Raw genomic sequence first — 19016 nt, forward strand, 5'->3', positions numbered from 1 at the left:
GTGACAAGTACTCTCCCTGCCTATTGTCTGTGTGTGTGTGTAGACCGCTGTAGAGTGGACAGCGGTTGGGTTTCCTGTCACTGGGGCAGTTTGCTGTCTGAATACCAACAATGAACAATTTTAGAAATCAAAAGCACGTGTTTAGAAAAGTCATGACTCCAATGGACTGTTTTAGTTGTATCCATCCTGCAAATATACATTAGTTGCTTTATTAATAATCCCAAAGAGTAATTATTCCTGAAATTTCTTTTAGGATACATTTTAAACTATTTGCTTGTCTCCTCAGTCACCAAAATGGAGTCTACTACAATGGAGCTGCCCTCCCTTCTATCCAATCAGTCATCTGAAAGCTGTGCGGCAGTGGACACAACGGTTGAGAACACGCTGTTTGGATGCTTCTACGTCCTGGTTTTCTTCCTGGCGCTGAACGGTAACAGCCTGGCTCTCTGGATCTTCTCTCACCAGCGTGGCGCTTCCTCCCCGGCTAACGTCTTTTTGATTCACCTGGCTGTGGCAGACTTGTCCTATGTGATCATCCTCCCGCTGAGGGCCACCTACCACCTCACTGGGGGCCACTGGCCCTTCGGCGAGGTGCCCTGCAGGCTGGCGGGCTTCTTGTTTTACGTCAACATGTACGCCAGCCTGTACTTCCTGGCCTGCGTGGCGGGCGATCGCTACCTGGCCGTGGTGCACGCTGTGAGGTCGCTGAAGGTCCGGCGTGCCCGCTACGCCCACATCATCAGCTTCTCGCTGTGGGCCCTGGTTACCATCTCCATGGCACCGCTGCTAATCACCCGCCAGACTGCGGAGGTGGACGGCATGACGGTGTGCTCGCAGCTGTACAGAGAGAAGGCCTCACGCAATGCACTGATCTCCCTCGCTGTGGCCTTCACCCCACCGTTCCTCGCCACCCTGACTTTTTACCTGCTCATCATCCACAGCCTGCACCGGGGTTCCAGGTTAGAGCCAGCCCTAAAGCTGAGGGCCCTGCGCACCATCGGCCTGGTCATGCTCATCTATGTGGTCTGCTTCCTGCCTTATCATGTGAGCAGGGCCACTTTCATCCTGGGCTACAACCACCCCGGCATCTCGTGCCAGACACGCAGAGGCCTGAGCTTGGCCAACCGCCTCACCTCCTCCCTCACCTGCCTGAACGGTGCCATGGACCCGCTGATCTACCTGTTTGGCGCAGAGAAGTTCCGCGGCACTCTGATGCGATTGTTTTGCAAAGATCCGACGGGCGTGTCGGGAGCCACCAGCGGAGAGTTGAAGGGAACACATGAGAGCTCTGTGAGCGCCAAGTCTGAGTTCTGAGGAAGAGAGATTTCAACGCGATCCGGAGCACTGTTTGATAGAGATGCATTTCCAACACAAACGAAAATCGGTTTGTTAATTGACTGTTAATGTGGTTGAAGTGCCACTGTAGCCCCAGTAAACTTGAATTAAAGGCACAGTTCCAGGATCCACCCTACGCCTCATTCACCCTCACAGACTTTAACTGTGTGAGTGCCGGAGAGTGTAAGGACTCCAGACGTCATCTAAGGACTAAGAACAACACTTTGTGAACTCACGTTACCTGGACATGGTAAGTCCAGGTAACGAAGGTCCAGTAAGTTTGAGACTCATATTCCAAATGTAACATAATCAATTGAAGATCATTTTGTTTGCACCCTGTTTAAAATCTAAATGGTACTTTTGGCCCAAATCAACATAATTGGAAGTTACTTTCATAAGACAAAAGTCTGGCTACTTACGAAAAGTGTGCATAAAGTCAACCAGAGAATCTCCCAACGTTAGCCCTTGCTGTCAAAGCCATCAGAGTCTGTGAGACTACAAGGCTCCAGTTATGGTGACCTCGACAAGGAAGTTGTTGTGTCTGCTGTTTCCACAAGCTTTTTGTGTCAAACACCAAATGATAAAATATGTAAATAGTCAACTTTTAATAGATATTTCCTGTTACTGTTTTTGTATCCTATGCCAAATGTAATGAATACTTGTTAGCTTTTAATAAAAAAATAGAAATGTTATCTAGGGTGTTGTTAGCCATGCTAGCGTTGCGTGGCTCTGGGTATGGCAATGTCAGTCAGCTGGTCCACCACTTTGTACAGACTGAAATATCTCAACAACTATTGGATGGGTTGCCATGAAATTACAGATATCCATGAAGGTCAATTTTTTATTTGTGCTGAAATTTGCAAATGTTTGCATGCTAACACTTTAAAGTAAGATGGTGTGGTAACTGCTACCTGCTCAAAAGAATAGGCCCATTCTGTCACTGCAATAATACATTGTTTTTGTATACTTGACATGTGATTGGATTGTTTGACCAATGCCTGCTAAGCTAATGCAATTCCCATTAGCCTCGACTGTGCTTTGCTTTTAGTGCTAAATAGTAAATGTTAGCATGCCAACACAACCAGTGCTAAGATGGTGAACATGGTTGACATTATACCTGCCAAACATCAGCATGTTAGCATTGACGTTGTGAGTATGTTAGCATGGTGATGCTCAAAGCACCATTGTGCCTAAGCATGGCATGCTAGCATGGCTGTAGACTCTGTGTTGTTTTAATATAAGGTGTATTTTAAAGCCACTTACAAATGTATTTTTGACAGTACCATGTTTATTTTCCTTTTGCTAGACAAATCTTAATTGTACATATATTCTTCATTCACTCTCCTATGCTATGCATTTATTGTTTTGTCCACATTTGTATGATATTGCACTATTGCATGACAAACTATTAATCCCTTTTTTTTACCATGAGTCAGTTTGGCTTGACGCCATCTGCAGAAGAAATGATGTTTGTGACAGACAGACATGACTAACTCTAAGTAAGTAAGATGTGAGTTATAAGTGTACTTCGCAGCTCCAAGTTGTATTTAATAAATTAGTAAACGTTTGTTTTCACAACCTCTGTGGCTGATGTGATGCGTCTTGTCTACACTGTCGCCGAATATTTCAGGCTTCGACCTTCTCTTTGTGAAACCTATTTTGAGCGCAGGACAGAAACCTCCGAGGCTGCAGTGTCACTGTGTACTTCTCTTTTTGTATCATGTGACCCGTGTTGTGGTTTGCGTGCAGCTCATTTTTCTCTTATTTCTGCAAGACTTCCTGTCCATCACATGAACAGGGCAAGCCATTTTAAAGTTGTATTTCCTGAATGTACACATTTTAGAAAAACCCCTAGCTCTCCTGATTCTTATTGAACGGTTAGGAATCAGACTCAGGTGGGGTCTCCTGGGGTGGATATGAGCACTTGTTTTATTCTAGGCCAAAGGTGATTTGAGCTTTAAAAATGCATCCGGGAACCAAATTAGGCTTTAAATGTATTTACAAGCACATTTATCAGAAGATTCGTTGACTATTTTTGTTACTTCCCCTTTTCACTTCTTTCAACTTAACAAATGGCTTCACTTTCTGCGCAGTTCACATTGACAAGCAGGTGCATAGGGAGGGAATGGTTAATCATTAAAGTAGAGTGATAGAGATTTCTACTCAGCAAGCGAAAGTCTGTATTTCCATTTACAGCTCTGCAGATCTGTCATGTAACAGGCAAAGCGGAGGCACCAGGGCCCTCCTCTCTTAACTTCTCAAATGAGGAAGTTCAGAGGCGAGCTAGTAGCAGCTTCCTTTTGCAGCTTTCGGAGGCAGGGGATGAACAAGTGAAAGAAAGGACTTCAAAGTACGCACCATGAAAAGTTGACAATAGCCAGAGAGAATAACTGAGTCTACTTTGGTTTGCTGGAATATAGTTTGAGAGCAGATGCAAAACTCTTGAGCTCTGGCCCTTGGGTGAGGAACAGGATGCCGAGTTATCAGCCTTGGTGCCATGGTACTATAACTCGATCCAATGCTGAGGATCTACTTTCCAAAGCAGCAAGAGATGGAAGCTTCCTTATCCGGGCCAGTGAGTCCATACAGGGAGCGTATGCCCTCTGTGTTCTGTAAGTTGCCATTACTTGTCTAACTATTGCGCTGACAAAAAGTGGACAATGATTCTTGTTCCTTGTTCAAAAAACATTCATGATATGTAACATGAGTTGTGTATGATCCTAACTAATGGAAGAAAAACATGACATGGCTGTTATATGGAATGTTTTTGGCAACAGGAAAAAAAATAACATCATTTGGACTTTTTTGATACCACATGAGAAAAAGTTAAATGTCTAATAACCCATTGCACTGCAATGCGAGACTAGTTCCTCTTTATTTGGATACTGTGCTACAAAGCAACACCCAACTCATATCATTTTTCAAGAGGGAACCTCCATTTAAAGTGCCACCTGAACTGTTTGCATGCGGAACACATTGACAACACCAGCCAGCATGTTTCTTTACATGTTTCATGTTTATTTTGACAACAGATACCAGAACTGTGTGTACACATACAGAATCCTGCCAAATGAGGATAAGAAGCTCTCTGTCCAGGTGGGTTGACAGTTTGACACAAGCCAACATTATTTTGGTCCAAAGACAGATTCATTATTATGGTTGTAGACTTGTTGGTATTAACATCATGAACATAACGGGCCTCTAATATCAGAATTAAATGCTGGTGTGCAGCTATTTTGAAATCTGCACTTAAAATGTGCTGTAGGCTATATTTAGACATATGTTTGTAAGAATGCCATTGGCAGTCAGTCCGTCCTTAACTTTGGTCCAGACTTCAACAACTATAGGAAGGATTGTAATAGTCTGCTTCTCTCTAAAGTCGCTTTTTTATTTTTCACAAAATAAGCAAATATTTCCGCAGTTAATGACAGTGTGGGCTCCATGGTAGCTCTGACAGCTTGATGGAGTAGCAGCGGGGGGCGGGCCTTAGAGAAGGGTCAATTGCAATCTTTTTGCTGATTCCCTGACATTTCATCGAGCAACCGTTCAACTTTGTTCCACACCTAGCAAGCAACTTTGCATGTAAATTACTTCTAATCACTGCCTATACCCAGACTTGATGTCAAGGCTAAAACACGACTCAATCTGGTCTGTCAGTGAAAGTCTGATACTGGCACTGGTTTATTACCAACAACTAATAACATTCATCAGCCTCAGCTTTAGGCCTACTTTTTGTTTAGTGAAACGTTAGCATGCTAATACACTAAATTAAAATGGTAAACAGTATACTTTCTTAGCATCAGTTAATAGTTAATGTCCAAAACTTCCTGTAAGAGGATACAATAGCAAGTCTGTCACGCTTTAAAATGTCTACTTTAAAAGTGGTTAGTGACTCGTGAAGAGTGACTCTAGATGCATGAAGACTTTCGGCTGTCACAGAAACTAGTGAAAACTACTTTTGCTAGTATTGTATTAGCTTGACATCTGTCTGTTACCATTGTCATAGAACTTTAGTTGTAATAGAACAAGAATGATTATAATTACATTCACCTGTAGGAAGTGAAAGTAGTTGGTGCTTGTGAGTTAATTTAGGCAAATGTACTTGAGTATTATCAGCGTAGAACTAAAGCTAGAGAAAGTGGAATCATATGGGAACATGCACATTTACCATTAAAAAGGAGCTATTTTTTGATGTAGAATATCAGTTACTCTTCCTTGGGACAACACACAACCTATAAACATGACAGCATAGAAGACACTTACACAAAATCAAACAAAAATAACGCTGCTAGTATGGAGTACCTGCATTCTAACCAGTTATCAATAAGGTAATGAGAATAAACTAAATAAAGGGACTACAATGTCAAAAACCAGTTACATCTTTTGAAAAAGCACTATACAGCTGCTGAGGGAACTTAGCTGATGACATGAAGGCTCTAGGTTGCTGGAGGAAACCACAGACGTGCAAGTAGACATATCTGACATCGCATGGGAAGTAGAACCGAAAGATTATGTCACTGGTTTATCAAAAAAAAAAAAAAAGACACCAAAGTCTTCCAGAAAAACAACAGCACCACATGACATTTCAGTTCTGCTGAGGTTAGAGGATAATTACGTGTCTGCTGTGATCTGCTCTTCAGGCATCTGAAGGAGTGCCTATCAGGTTCTTCTCTATGCTGCCTGAGCTGGTGGAGGCGTATTACAGTCCCAACATGGGTCTGATCACACATCTGCAGTACCCTGTCCAGAGGGAGGAGGAGATGGACGAAGAGCCAGGTCAAACAACTTCACTTAATCTGAACAGTGGCAGTAATGCAATGAGCCTGTGGAAGATTTTAAATTCTTAAACAGCCCCATACTCTACCTCTCTGTCCTGCAGAATCCAATAATCTTCCACCGCAGCTCCCACCCAGGAACTTCTTGGCCAACGATGTGAAAGACAGTGACCCCAAGTCTTCTGAGCAGGCCTGCAATTCCTTATCAGACACCTACCTGATGAGACTGCAGCATATGGACTTGTCCATGTATGGTCACATTTGCAGAATTTGCACTTATGCGCCTCAGCCAGAGAATTCACTTTGCAAAGTTTCTGCTAATATGTCGGCAGTGTACAGTGTGTACAACGCGTTGAGTTCCACGATTCTGGGCAGTGATTTGACACTGTGATGTGACTGAACTGGTATGTGAATAGAGTGCTGCAGGGATGACGTATTTTTGTAGGCTCAACCCTAGAAGTTAGCATCGTACTCGAACCAAAGACTAATTACAAAAAAAACATTGACTCCTAGACGAGGGAGTTGGAACCGCAAGAATTAAAATTTCCATGTTTTAAGATTCATCCCTGCAGCACTGCATAATGAGATGGTGGCGTTAAAAGTGTTCCCATGTTTGCAGAATACCAGAGGAGCATCAAATGGCTCTACAAGAATACTTCAGGACCTCAATCAGCTTGGATGCTGAACAAGTACAGTATGGTTACCCTAACCTCCCCGGGCTAAAGAAGCTAACAATGGCGATCTGCAAGAATCTAAACAGGTATACATTAAAAAGAATATGTTTTATAGATTGCAATGTAAAGGGCCGATTTAACCATGCTCTGCCCTTTTTTTGTGAGACAGCGAAATCTCCCGCATCCTGCCAGTTCTGGAGGTCTTCCATCGAGCGTTGGACCAGCAGCTCTCCCCAGGATTTGGACAGTTTCCAAAACAAGTGGGTGGCTCCTTTGTTCCTTTGCAGCATTATCAACTAACACAAAAAAAACCTTATCATAATGTATTTTTTGCTTGAATTTCAGAATTCTAGCGATTCAGGTCAATCTGTATCCTTTAAACTTGAGCGACTGACAAAACTGCTCTACTCTATAGAAGACAAGGTAACATGGCTCATTTTACTGACTGACTGTAAACAATCTTGGTTATCTTTGGTCCCTCACTTCTCTATTTCTTTTTTTCAGGCTAAAATGTCTTTGTTTGAGTCTGTTGGCTATGAAGGAGGTCACAGGAATTCTGTCATACCTCTCGTCACGTTTGAGGTGCTTCTCAAAATGAGTTAATGTATAACACCGCAGTAAAACTATATTATGTAAAATGTCTGGAGGTTTGTGGTTTATTTGACCCGTTCCTGGTTTCACTTGCAGGTCAAGCAAGAATCTCTGGCTATTCCCACGAAGATGTTCCTGAAGGTGGATGTTGAAAGTGGGAAGCTCTTTCTCAAGAAGTCGAAAGATGGACCTGAAGACAAATTCTTTGTGCACAACAAAAGTAAGAAATCACACCGCTCTCTAACCATGCAAGCAATGTGGCTCTAGCGATGGTTAGTCTGTCCAATGCTTCGATCCAGACTGAAATAATTATTGGATGGATCATCATGGAATTTGGTTCATGGTCAATCAGGGTCCCCAGAGGATAATCCTTCTGACTTTCGGGATCCCCTGACTTTTCTAGTTCAACAACTGCTGTAAACCATCAATGCGGCTCATTTTAATCAGAGTACTGTGGTCATTTTTCAGTCCTGCAGTTGGTGAAATCCCAGCGAATGCACACCAAACTTGTCATCGTGGCGGAGTCAGAGAAAGAGAAGATTTTGCGAAAAGAGTTTACGTTTGATGACACCAAGGTGAAAAAACATCATAATTTGGCTTGGTCCTGATTTACCTTGAGGCCCCTGGAAACGTGTTTTTAAATAAAGTATTTATCTATAACATTAAGCATTGATTGATCAAATTGAAGTGACACTGGGATGGCGACATTAGCATGGGTTTCATTAGCATCAAATCCACACCCGTCAGCACAAGTGTAGCAAAAATCAGATTTAGCACTAAAACAGTAGTCTCATGTGAAATAAGCAAAACTGTTCGAACAGAAAATAGTGTGTTCATGTCGGAGCCTGTTGCTTATAGAAAGAGGCTGATAGAGAAAATACTATTTCAGGGGCTTTAAGTTTTCAGTCACCTGAAATTCATGAGGAATGATGTTTAAATGCGTTCGTTAACAGAAATCATCTCTTTTAAATGTGTCCCACCAGAAAAGAGAGGGCTTTTGCCAACTTCTTCAACAAATGAAGAACAAACACTCTGAAAAGCCTGAACCAGACATGATCACAGTGTTTGTTGGCACTTGGAATATGGGTACCAAATTTAACATCTTAACTGAATTTTAATTCATGTCTTACAATGTAACTGCAAAGTAAAATACTTCTTCACAAACCCCCAGGAAATGCCGGTCCTCCCCACAGCATCGACACCTGGTTTCAGTGTAAAGGCCAAGGGAAGACTCAAGACGATTCGGCGGATCACATCCCGCATGATTTTTATGTCATTGGGACTCAGGAGGACCCTTTGGGTGAGAGGGAGTGGGCAGACACAGTGAAAGGTGTCCTGAGGAAAATCACAAACATCAGCTTTAAACAAGTGAGTGACCGGCGCAAAGTAGCAAAGCTCCAACTGAGTGCAGGTGCGGAGCACTGATTCATCACGTCATCTTCTGACACCCAGGTGGCGATCCACACCCTGTGGAACATCCGGATCGTGGTCCTGGCAAAGCCTGAGCACGAAAACAGGATCTCCCACGTGTTTTCGGACAGTGTGAAGACGGGGATCGCCAACACTCTGGGTAAGCTGTTTCACTTCTCTGCAAGCCATTCGGTGACGTGTCATGAAAGTTCATTGAGCAATTACCCATCAGCACTCACTGTGATGTTTGTTTTGTAGGAAACAAGGGAGCAGTGGGAGTGTCCTTCATGTTCAACGGTACGTCCTTTGGCTTTGTCAACAGTCACCTGACCTCCGGAAGTGAGAAGAAGCTCAGGTGAGCAACAGATTACACTTTTAACAAAGTCAGACAGTTTAAATGAATTAGTGACTTTGTATATGGATAAAACCAAGGTTGAAATTTCAAGTAGGTTTTAACTTTTACAGTTTCAGTTTGATTAACTCTCTAAAATCTCTAAACATTATCCGCTGACTGTCGAGCTGCCACATTCTAGACGAGAGAAGAGAGGAGCTGATAAAAAATATGATACCTGGGTCCCAATCATTTACACATCGTATACAATAAGCTTTAGTAGCAGCTGCAGGTTCCTTTTGGACTTCTTTGCACAAGCTTTTTGCCTCTCAAGTGCCAAACATATTCAACTATTTTTAATTAAATAGTTGAAATGGATTTTAAAAAGAAAATAGCTCTATATTTTCCTTTAATTACCGTCTACAATTCTTTTTTATCTTTCACAAGGTCATTATATTTTTATTCTTGTGTGATAACATTTTACTAGATTTTGCTTTGTGGCACCATACCCCTGCTTCCACTGCATGTTTTATTGGGGAATCATTTAATATTTATTTCAATTTACAATGTTAATAGTCTTCAAAAAATAAAAAAGATAAAGATCAGTAGATAAGACAAGATAAGGCAGTCTGTGTTCTTTCTTGTAAATATTAAAATACAACATAATCAACCAAGTAAATAGGATTTAATATAGTGTAAGTACATTCATAATACAGTACTCTAAATATAATTTCGCATTTATGTTTGACTATCATTATTATGTAAATCACAAACAATTTCTTCATAATGCCTATTTTTGCTTGATTAATACGAATGTATATAAATGCAGGAAATAGTGTTCATTTGTTTTTATTTGTAATTTTTATTTCTATTTATTAATCTGATTTTTGTTGTTGTTAAAGAACCTCCGACTTCATTGTGTCATACTTTTGATGTCCTTGCAATAACGTCGGCTTTATTTGCAGACGCAATCAAAACTACACCAACATCCTGAGATTCCTGAATCTGGGAGACAAGAAGCTCAATCCATTTGACATCACACATCGGTTCACCCACCTCTTCTGGCTTGGTGATTTGAACTACCGCATTGAATTCCCATCTACAGTAAGTCGTTGTTCAATGCAGTTTGCTGCATGGAAGTGACACAAAAATGATGTAATATGACAGCATACTCTATGTACTTGTCTTGGAACCAAATTAATTGAGTTTCTATTGTTGGAAATCCTCCTATTAACAACATGCAGATTCACAAATATGTGACCTGTTTCATCTTTTTATGTAGCACATTTCATGTTTTGTCATGATCCAGCAGTGCTTTACTTCAGTGAGTGTTGCATAAATGAGCATGCTGGTTGTCAGGTGTCTGAGCTCTCAGCTGCTAACACTTCAAGGCAGGATAAGTCACTACTTTGCACTGTTTCCCTTCACAGGAAGCTGAGTACATTGTGACAAAGATCAAACAGCAGCAGTACCAGGAACTCCTCAGTAAAGACCAGCTTAACATGGAGAGGAATGACGGAAAGGTCTTCTTACATTTCGGTGAGCCTTGGACACATGGAGAATATTGATCAATATAGACATGCAGTGAAGTGTCTGTAACTTAGCTTATGTTGTATGGGATCAACTCTCTATTCATTCGTTGTCAGAAGACATTTAAAATACAAGCACGTGTTTTTAACAATGATTTTATTTGGATTGCAGACGAAGAGGAAATCACGTTTGCACCCACGTATCGCTTTGAAAGAGATACGCGAGATAAGTATGCCTACACAAAGGCCAAAGCCACGGGGGTAAGCTTATGTTTAGTCGGATGTCTTTTCCCTGTATGGCTCCTGTCATGCCCCATAGTGCAGAAACACATTAAAGGCAACTACGGCATTGAACACAACTCTAAGCTGACACAGAACATGCTTTTCGCTTTAAGTCATCTAGGTCAAAAAGTCCATGTGAACATATGTTGTAGCTCATAGAAAATGTATGATACAACTCATCTACAGGCTCCAGGATCCATTGAACAAATGTCCCTTTTAGACTTATGGAACCTTGGGAATTTTGATGTCCTGAATTGATTCATACCGGCAATAATGTTTGATCATGTTTCAACCTCCCAGCTGCTTTTTAATGCTTAAACTGCTGCTTTAAAGCCTGATACCTGAAACTGTCATATTCACTATTTATAAATGTGTGATAACTTTAATTCTACAGACAAAATACAATTTGCCCTCATGGTGCGATCGTGTCCTGCGGAAGTCATACCCTCTCGTTCATGTTGTCTGCCAAGCATATGGTGAGGTCAAAATGAGCATTTTTTTTGTCGTGCTTTATTTTACGGGGTCTATAATCTATGAATAATTTCCTATGATTTCCTCGCGCAAGGGTTCTAGAACTGTGTCGTTTGGAAAATAGAAGAAAATGATTCCAAATAACTGTCTTTTAGTTAGTGCGCAGCAGGTGGGCTGAACATTCTCCAGGCCGATAGCTTATTGCAGATATATTGGGGCTCTGGAAGACATATTGGTCGTACATATGTACATAGTGAAAGCATTAAAACACCTCACACATCTTGGTCCCAATTCTTAAAACGCTCAATAATCAATATTGGTACATCTAGTATTTGAAAAAGGCAATGAAAAAAATATGACATTTGTCTACAGATAAACATTTGTCTACAGACACATACAATTCAACAAATATGATCTTTATTTATTAATAATAAGACATTTATATTTACTCAGGTTTGAATATGGCTGTTTTTTAAAGCAAACTTACAAGGAAATGATGTCGAAATTATTTGGAAAATATGGACCTGTGAAGTGTTACCATGTTTATGTTTTTTAGGGGTCACTCGACCGATTTTACACATGAGGATCAGTTTACTTGTCATGAGAAAACATGTGAAAACATTTGTATGATGTTGTGCAGCTCTAAAGAGAACTTTCTAAAGGGATGTGGAGTTTGATAGGTGTGGGCCTTTAACAGGCAGGGAGGGTCTGACAAAAGACAAGCCACACTAGAGACTGCAAGTCAATTTATATCAGAGTCCGCTGCACGTCTTGTTTAGTATGTCTCTTTAGACCTAAGTGATTTTGTTAGGCAAAATTGCTGGAGTGCCGCTTTAATGATATTTAATGAGACTTTCCAACTCGCAGGGTGCACCAATGACATCATGACAAGTGACCACTCACCGTTATTTGCCTCATTTGAAGTCGGAGTAGCCTCACAGTTTGTCTCCAAGCAAGGTATGATCTCCATCTCCGACCCTATGCAGATGACTCTATGTTATCTACTCCAAAACAACAGGTCTTTTTTTTGTCCTTTTTCAGACCCAAACAGTGCACCTCAAGGCGGAATACAGATCATGAATTGTGTGGCCACCTTGTTGACAAAATCAAAGACCAAGTTCTTCATCGAATACCATTCCAGCTGCTTGGAGAGTACGTTTCGTCTCATATGACTCTCCGCGTCTCATTAGATTCTGGTTTTAAAATGGGCTGAGATGATCAAAATGAATGTCTCTCTAAAATGCCTACAGAAACTGTCAAGACGTTAGAGGGAGAAAACACGGAGAACTCGGACGGGTCCATAAAAGTTTGGTTTGGCAACCAAGTCGAGGTAAAAGGAGGGAGGGAGCTTTCAGTGTGGAAGATGACTTGTTCCGGTAGGTCACGATGGTGTGTTGTCTCTCTTGTCCTCTCAGCTCACCCCCATCATCTCTGACCCAGAGTACTTGCTGGACCAGCACATCCTCATCTGTGTGAAGTCGACAGACTGCGACGAGTCATACGGTAATGAACTCAAACACGGTGATGCAATGCAGATGCGTTGAGCTGAGCGGTATTAACAGTCGGCTGGTGTCTTATCTCCAAAGGGGGGGGTTGTGTTGCGCTGCGAGCTGCCCAGTTCAACTACACCGAGTTTCAGGTCACACTGACTCACCACGGAGAAAAGACGGGCACTTTGACAGGCGGCATCCAGTTACGCACCTCGGAGGGCACTCCCACCGAGAAGTTATACGGTGAGCCTTGAAAACAGCTCAGGACTTACCTATTAAATGCTTTCTACTACAGTTCTTGTAGCATCAATGTTTCCCTCTGCTTTCAGATTTCATTAAAATTGAAAAGGATGACACTGTCTCCTCAAAAGGCAAAGGCGGCGACACAAACAAGTAAGGCTTTTTTTCCCCGCTTGGTGGTTACCTCTCAAAATATCTCAAACATGACATCCATGAGATATTTTTCTGTCTTCTTGTTGACAGGTTTTCCGTCACCCAAGCACATGATATTTCCAACCCCAATTACATTGGAATAACTCATAGAGGTGGGAATGTGGTAGATAAAGGTTGGAGTTACAGCATGCCACCAAAACACCTATCAATCGCCGGACAAGGGAGCAAAGATGCCAAGAAGGGCGGTTATGACGTGAGCGGTGCACGCAGTCCCACAGGAAAGCCCACGTAAGAGCCTTTTTCTGGTACAAAAACTCTGTGTTCAATCAAAAATAGCTGATGTGATTCAGCTGACAGTGAAACTGACTTTTCCTAGGGGTGAGGATGAAAAGGTGTCAGAGATGTTCGACAATCCGTTATACGGTGCGATGGGAAAATCACGGTGCAAGGACCAAGACCACCAGCAGAAGGACCACCTCGCGCCTCCAGATCCCTACTTTTCAACCTCCAAACCGGCAGACGGAGACCCTGATCGCCCCCCGCTGCTCACCCCGCGCAACCGTTCCTTCACCTGCTCTGAGGCCAAATCTCCGACCTCCATCACCTCGCGTGCTTTAGCGCCCAAGAAACCAGTGGTGCCGTCGCGTTCCGAAGGAGGGATGGCGCTCAGCCGGCCTCCTTTGCCTTCCAAGTCCCGGCCGGGCATGCCGGAGCCCCAGAACCAAAGAGACAACAGAGAGAGCTCCGAACTCACCAGCAAACACAGACCGCCAGCAAGACCTGGCCAGCCGCAGCCCCCCAAAGACAGTAGGGAACGCTCTTTTTCACCTATGGCAATTAGTTTTTAAATTTAATATAATACATATGATTGTGCTCTTTGTTTTTCTGCAGTGCATCCTGAAGTGCCAAAGATGGGGCGTTCTGTGAAGTGAGACCAGGCAGCAGCGACTGTGCAGCTACCTGCTCTGGGTTGTTGAAAACATTAAATTAAAAGTAAAGGCTTCATCCAGTCACTCCACCCGCTATATGTATCACCTATGAGTGACTAATAAAGAAATAGCTCTACATTTTGGGGAAAGTGCCAGTTCACTTCCTTGCTGAGAGTTCGACAAGAAGAGCATACCACTTTCACATCTGTGTGAAATGTGACACCACAGCTGGTTAGCGTAGCTTAGCATACAGTCTGGAAACAGGGGAGCATGGCTCTGTGTGCAACGGGCATGTTTGACGCTGTTTACCAGAGCAGTTTCCCTCTGTTTTTAGTCTTGAGTCTTAAGCTAAGCTAGCTGTCTACTGGCTATTGTTTCATATTCTGTGTACTAACCTGAGCCTGGCATTGATCTTCTCATCCAATTCTTGGCAAGAACGCAAAACGGTGTGTTTTCCAAAGTGTGAAACTTTTCCTTTAAAGTGACATGAACATTAGCGAAACATTTTCAGACTATCTTTCTGCTAAACTCGCATTAAAAAGTAGGTTTGGAATTAAACTCTGCCAAATAACTTTTACATATCATTTGGAGTTTTACACTATACAGCAGCTAACGTATGTGTACCGCACAGTATTATCCTCCACAGGCATTAACATGTTTGCCATGAAGATGTACAATAAATGCTCGGATGAATAAAAAACAGCAGCTTGATTTTGTAATTTTAGATCATTATCACAACCTCATCACAACAAAGTCTGCAGCAGAGACCTGTTAGTTCTGCAACACACACATTATTTGCTTCCATCTGCTGTTGCCTAAAAGAACTGCATGCAGAGTGAGAATCCAAACTAGTTCAAATATTTAACGCATAGAGGACATCCTACTTGATGGTATTCAAAATATATCTGGCCATCAACGCCTACATTTGTTTTCATCTCATGTTGTTCAATCAGAGGTGTGTAAATATGAGCTGAACTTTGCATTCACAGATTACATAACGGTTGTTCATGTGCCCGAGCAAGAAGACCTCCAAAAGAGAATTTCCTACATGCTATTTCTTGAATTTTCACTTTTTTTTCCTTTAAGTTGAATCAAATTACTATGACTATTAGATATATTTTGCATTCTTAGTCCAATCATTACACCTCCAAACAACTAAGGGGGTTATGCTGGGCACATTTGAATCATTTAGTTTAGTGGTTCCCAATTTGGGAGTAGGGACCCTCCAAGGGGTCAGTAAAAAGATACATTTCAGGGATCGTGAGACGAAAAGAGGACATTTGCATTTGCTACAGACATTTTTTACAGCATTACTGTTTGTCTCGAGAATTACTGGAACATTCCACCTCTTAAGACCTATACAACACACTGAGTTACTTTGTGGTCTGAGTTATAGGTATATGTAACCATTCACGATGGGTTCCAAGCAGACAATGCCTAATTTCAAGGGGTAACATGCCAAAAAGTTTGCAAAACACCATAATAGTAAGTCATGGAGGGTGCAAAGGCCTTTATAGTTTTAGATCCTGTCTCTCAGGACCCATCAAGAAACTTGCTGAAAAGCCCAGCAAGTGTCTACATGTGTAGTACGAGCAGACCTGATAAACACTTAAGATTATTCCACTGATTCACTGAGACACTATGATCCATGTTTTTTACTTCACGGCGATGCTATAACGCTTTATGGTCTCAGGGTCCACAGTTCAATGTGTTTTCACACTCGTTAACACTGAGCGCACCTCTGGCGCCCTGGTGTGGTATTGGTCAGTAGTTGCACCACGATCCGTCGCAGCAATAACACGTCATCAATACTAGACGCACGACCGTAACAAACCAGCAGCAATAATGGTAAGAACTCAATTTTCAAGATCTGAATTTGTTTTCAGTTGACATTAAATGACTTATTTGAAGAGTCAGTGAGGCGTTCAAGTACTCACAGCTCACTATACATCCTCATGCGGTTTAGTTTGCTGGCTGTCTGCAAACCGGTATCGTGCTCGACATTTAGCCCGATGCTAACATTAACGTTGTCATGTCGTTGTGTGTTTTTTTTTAATTTTTTTTTTAGCTTTTCTACTCGTTTTTCAAGTCGCTGGTGGGGAAGGATGTGGTGGTGGAGCTCAAAAACGACTTGAGGTTAGTATTTGTCGGGTAACTTTTTAACACTATTTGATTTAGCCGCCATTATTTCACGTTAGCTACAGTCACAAGAATGGTTCGCTCAAAAATGCACGCTTTGGATTAATGTTGTGTGAGGAGAGTACAAAATAATCGAAACATCATTCAGTTAAATGCAGTGGAGTTGTTATGCATTGTAATGTATTATAGTACAAGGTGGTATTGTTATTTTGTCCACCACCTGCATGTTGAGACCAGTGATTCGTTCACCTCCACTTTGTTCACATACATGTCTGATGTAAAGATGCCTGCAGTCATTTTAATACTGACTTCTCTCTCTTCAGCATCTGCGGAACGCTTCATTCTGTTGACCAGGTTAGAAATCACGATTAATTTCCCTCACTTTGAATCAAAGCCTTTCAGCTGTTACATTTACTATCTGACTGCCCACTAATGACTTCTGATCTTTTCACATGTGTGTTTCAGTACCTGAACATTAAGCTCACAGACATCAGTGTCACTGATCCAGAGAAATATCCACACATGGTGAGTCTTGGTTGTCTGGCACCTCATCATCCAGTGTCACTTCTTCTTTTAGGACACGTCTATATAAACCCTGAATGTTCTGTTTCAGATCTAGAATATCCCGGCCCCGTTTAACAGCTCGCCAAAAAAACAAACGTAACATTGTTTAATTGCCTTGAGGCTTCGTGACTTTTGTGAGAATTTCTTTTAAACACGATTTTAAAGAGAGGGCGTTTCAGAAGTCTGAAGAGAATCCTCTGTTTGGGGTCTCAGAGCCCTCAGCTGTAAAACACTGCTACGGACAAAGGATTTTCTTAAATCCCAAATACATGTACGTGCACATACACACACACACGTGTATGTGTGTGATGCGAGTCCTCAAAAAGGGGCATGCGAGGATCCAGTGGAAGTTTTCAGACTTGCATGTAGCTCCTTTTATGTATGGAATATGTAATCCATGCAAAAGAAATGTATATATTACAATATATGTTGCAAGCTGAGTTTGTGGCAACAAGTGTCAGCACTTGTTTTAATTAGTGCTGGGCAAGTTAACTCATTAATTAATTAACGCCGACAATTATTTTATCGCACGTTAACGCAGTTTATATTTTTATTATTAAGCGGACATTTTTAACACCAGAACCAGGGGGGGGCGGGATGATTGAAAACACATCGCTATGCAACATCTAATAGAATATAATTCGGACAGATTCTGCATCTGTGTCCTCCGCCGCTCTGAATGATGATTTCTCTTGAAACTCCACATTGTCTTGTTTCAATTTGCCCCAGCTGTCCGTGAAAAACTGTTTCATCCGTGGATCGGTGGTCCGGTACGTTCAGCTGCCCGCGGATGAGGTGGACACTCAGCTCCTGCAGGACGCTGCGCGAAAAGAAGCGATGCAGCAGAAGCAGTGATTGACCTGAAGGACGGGGGGGTGGGGCTGGGCGGGGGGGGGATTTTTGTGACCGTGAATTATGATATCGTTTTTAGTTACATTCAGGATGATACGGTTTGTGCAGCTCTTGTGATTTAAGCGGTATTGGTCATGTTCTTGTGCTTTCACAGGGAACTCCATTGCATTCCTGAATTATTGGAAAGCCGTCTGGAAGGCTTCATTTGAGACTGCCCTTTTTATTTAGTATGAAAGAAATAGAACTAAATTACATTTTTTGAGCCCGGTAAAGATCTGTTGTAGTGTTTCTGTTGCGTAAAACAAGCGCTGTTGCTTACCTTTAAAAAATTATGACTTTCTTTTGTTTTTTATGCCACTTCAAAATAAAAACGCTATTTTATTTACATGTTGATCATGTTGTTATTTATAGGGATGTTTTTAAATTATTTGAGAAACTGTAAAAAAAAGCTTCATTGCCACAAACTGTGATCACGGAAGGAAGTTATTTTATAAACAGTTTTTATGGGAAATCAAAATCCCACGGCCTCAATGTGCTGTAATTATCCAAATCCGGAAAAACTGAGCGTGACGGCGTGTCATAAAGCGTCCTCTGGTCCATTAATACAACCACTGGTTCAATCCTGCAAATCGCTATAAGCACAACTAGTGTGTCGTCTTCTCAGCTGTTGTGCTTCATCCCACCTTTCTGCTCTATGTTGGAGAAATTACAGTTTCCCACCTGGATCACTTACAGCGAGACGTTTTAACTTTTGAAAGAAGAAATAACGTTCCTCAGCGTACAAACCAAAAGTCAAAATCATCGGCAACATTCCTGCTCAGTTCAATAGACGGCCTCACTTGGTCTGGTCTGACCAGTGGATAGTGTCAGCAAACTTTAGAAGCATATTTATGTGTAACTGACTCAGTTCTCTGGCTTCATGAGCCTCTCACTGTTTTACATCAACTGTGTGGCTTTTTGCGTCTGTGTGCTTTAATGTTTATCTAACTAATGATTGGTGTGGTGGCTGGATCGTCAGTAGGCTGTGACCCTTTTTTTTTCCGGGGTTTTGAGGATTGTCGGTACAGTTCATAAGAGCAGAAAGTGTAAAAAGCCTTGGTGTTAACCGTAAAGTAGAGGGGTAACTGGGTGTCTTTTCTTCCTCCCCGTCGCTGCCGTATTTGCAGCACGTTTTAGAAGCGGAGAGATGAGTATGTGACAGATTTTTTTAAAGGTGGCGTGATGCAGTCCTTCGCTGGGATTCAGCTTCGG

The 19016-nt window shown here is 41.9% G+C and overlaps 3 protein-coding genes across 3 annotated transcripts; all 3 read left to right on the forward strand.

Moving 5' to 3' along the window:
- Window positions 1–294: 294 nt before the first annotated feature.
- gpr17 (G protein-coupled receptor 17) lies at window positions 295–1614 on the forward strand. Its single transcript, XM_076079360.1, has one exon. The coding sequence runs from the start codon at window positions 295–297 to the stop codon at window positions 1312–1314; it is 1020 nt and encodes a 339-aa protein (XP_075935475.1). The 3' UTR covers window positions 1315–1614.
- Window positions 1615–3623: 2009 nt separating this feature from the next.
- On the forward strand, window positions 3624–14521 carry inpp5d (inositol polyphosphate-5-phosphatase D). Its single transcript, XM_076079125.1, has 27 exons — window positions 3624–3947; window positions 4368–4431; window positions 5976–6111; window positions 6215–6359; window positions 6730–6870; window positions 6954–7044; window positions 7130–7207; window positions 7289–7366; window positions 7472–7595; window positions 7844–7950; window positions 8359–8461; window positions 8547–8743; window positions 8828–8945; window positions 9044–9140; window positions 10082–10220; window positions 10547–10655; window positions 10818–10906; window positions 11322–11403; window positions 12266–12355; window positions 12440–12550; window positions 12649–12728; window positions 12814–12901; window positions 12985–13131; window positions 13218–13281; window positions 13372–13569; window positions 13658–14088; window positions 14173–14521. Exons 1-27 carry the CDS (start codon window positions 3808–3810, stop codon window positions 14211–14213), a joined length of 3288 nt encoding a protein of 1095 aa, XP_075935240.1. The 5' UTR covers window positions 3624–3807; the 3' UTR covers window positions 14214–14521.
- A 1454-nt stretch (window positions 14522–15975) lies between these two features.
- Window positions 15976–18150, forward strand: smx5. Its single transcript, XM_076079128.1, has 5 exons — window positions 15976–16058; window positions 16279–16346; window positions 16673–16703; window positions 16815–16874; window positions 17643–18150. Exons 1-5 carry the CDS (start codon window positions 16056–16058, stop codon window positions 17766–17768), a joined length of 288 nt encoding a protein of 95 aa, XP_075935243.1. The 5' UTR covers window positions 15976–16055; the 3' UTR covers window positions 17769–18150.
- Window positions 18151–19016: the final 866 nt, after the last annotated feature.

The sequence above is a fragment of the Anarhichas minor genome, unplaced genomic scaffold, assembly GCF_050575085.1.
Source record: "Anarhichas minor isolate MPS153535 unplaced genomic scaffold, ASM5057508v1 ptg000071l, whole genome shotgun sequence".
Taxonomy (NCBI): Eukaryota; Metazoa; Chordata; class Actinopteri; order Perciformes; family Anarhichadidae; genus Anarhichas; species Anarhichas minor.

What these genes read in the sequence shown, in the direction of transcription:
- gpr17 (XM_076079360.1), top strand. Translation starts at nt 295, where the DNA reads ATGGAGTCTACTACAATGGAGCTGCCCTCCCTTCTATCCAATCAGTCA.
- inpp5d (XM_076079125.1), top strand. Translation starts at nt 3,808, where the DNA reads ATGCCGAGTTATCAGCCTTGGTGCCATGGTACTATAACTCGATCCAAT. An exon ending in ATCTGCAAGAATCTAAACAG is followed by an intron (nt 6,871 to 6,953) that starts GTATACATTAAA and finishes TTTGTGAGACAG; the next exon opens with CGAAATCTCCCGCATCCTGC. An exon ending in CAAAGGCCAAAGCCACGGGG is followed by an intron (nt 10,907 to 11,321) that starts GTAAGCTTATGT and finishes TTAATTCTACAG; the next exon opens with ACAAAATACAATTTGCCCTC.
- smx5 (XM_076079128.1), top strand. An exon ending in GAGCTCAAAAACGACTTGAG is followed by an intron (nt 16,347 to 16,672) that starts GTTAGTATTTGT and finishes CTCTCTCTTCAG; the next exon opens with CATCTGCGGAACGCTTCATT. An exon ending in CGCTTCATTCTGTTGACCAG is followed by an intron (nt 16,704 to 16,814) that starts GTTAGAAATCAC and finishes TGTGTGTTTCAG; the next exon opens with TACCTGAACATTAAGCTCAC.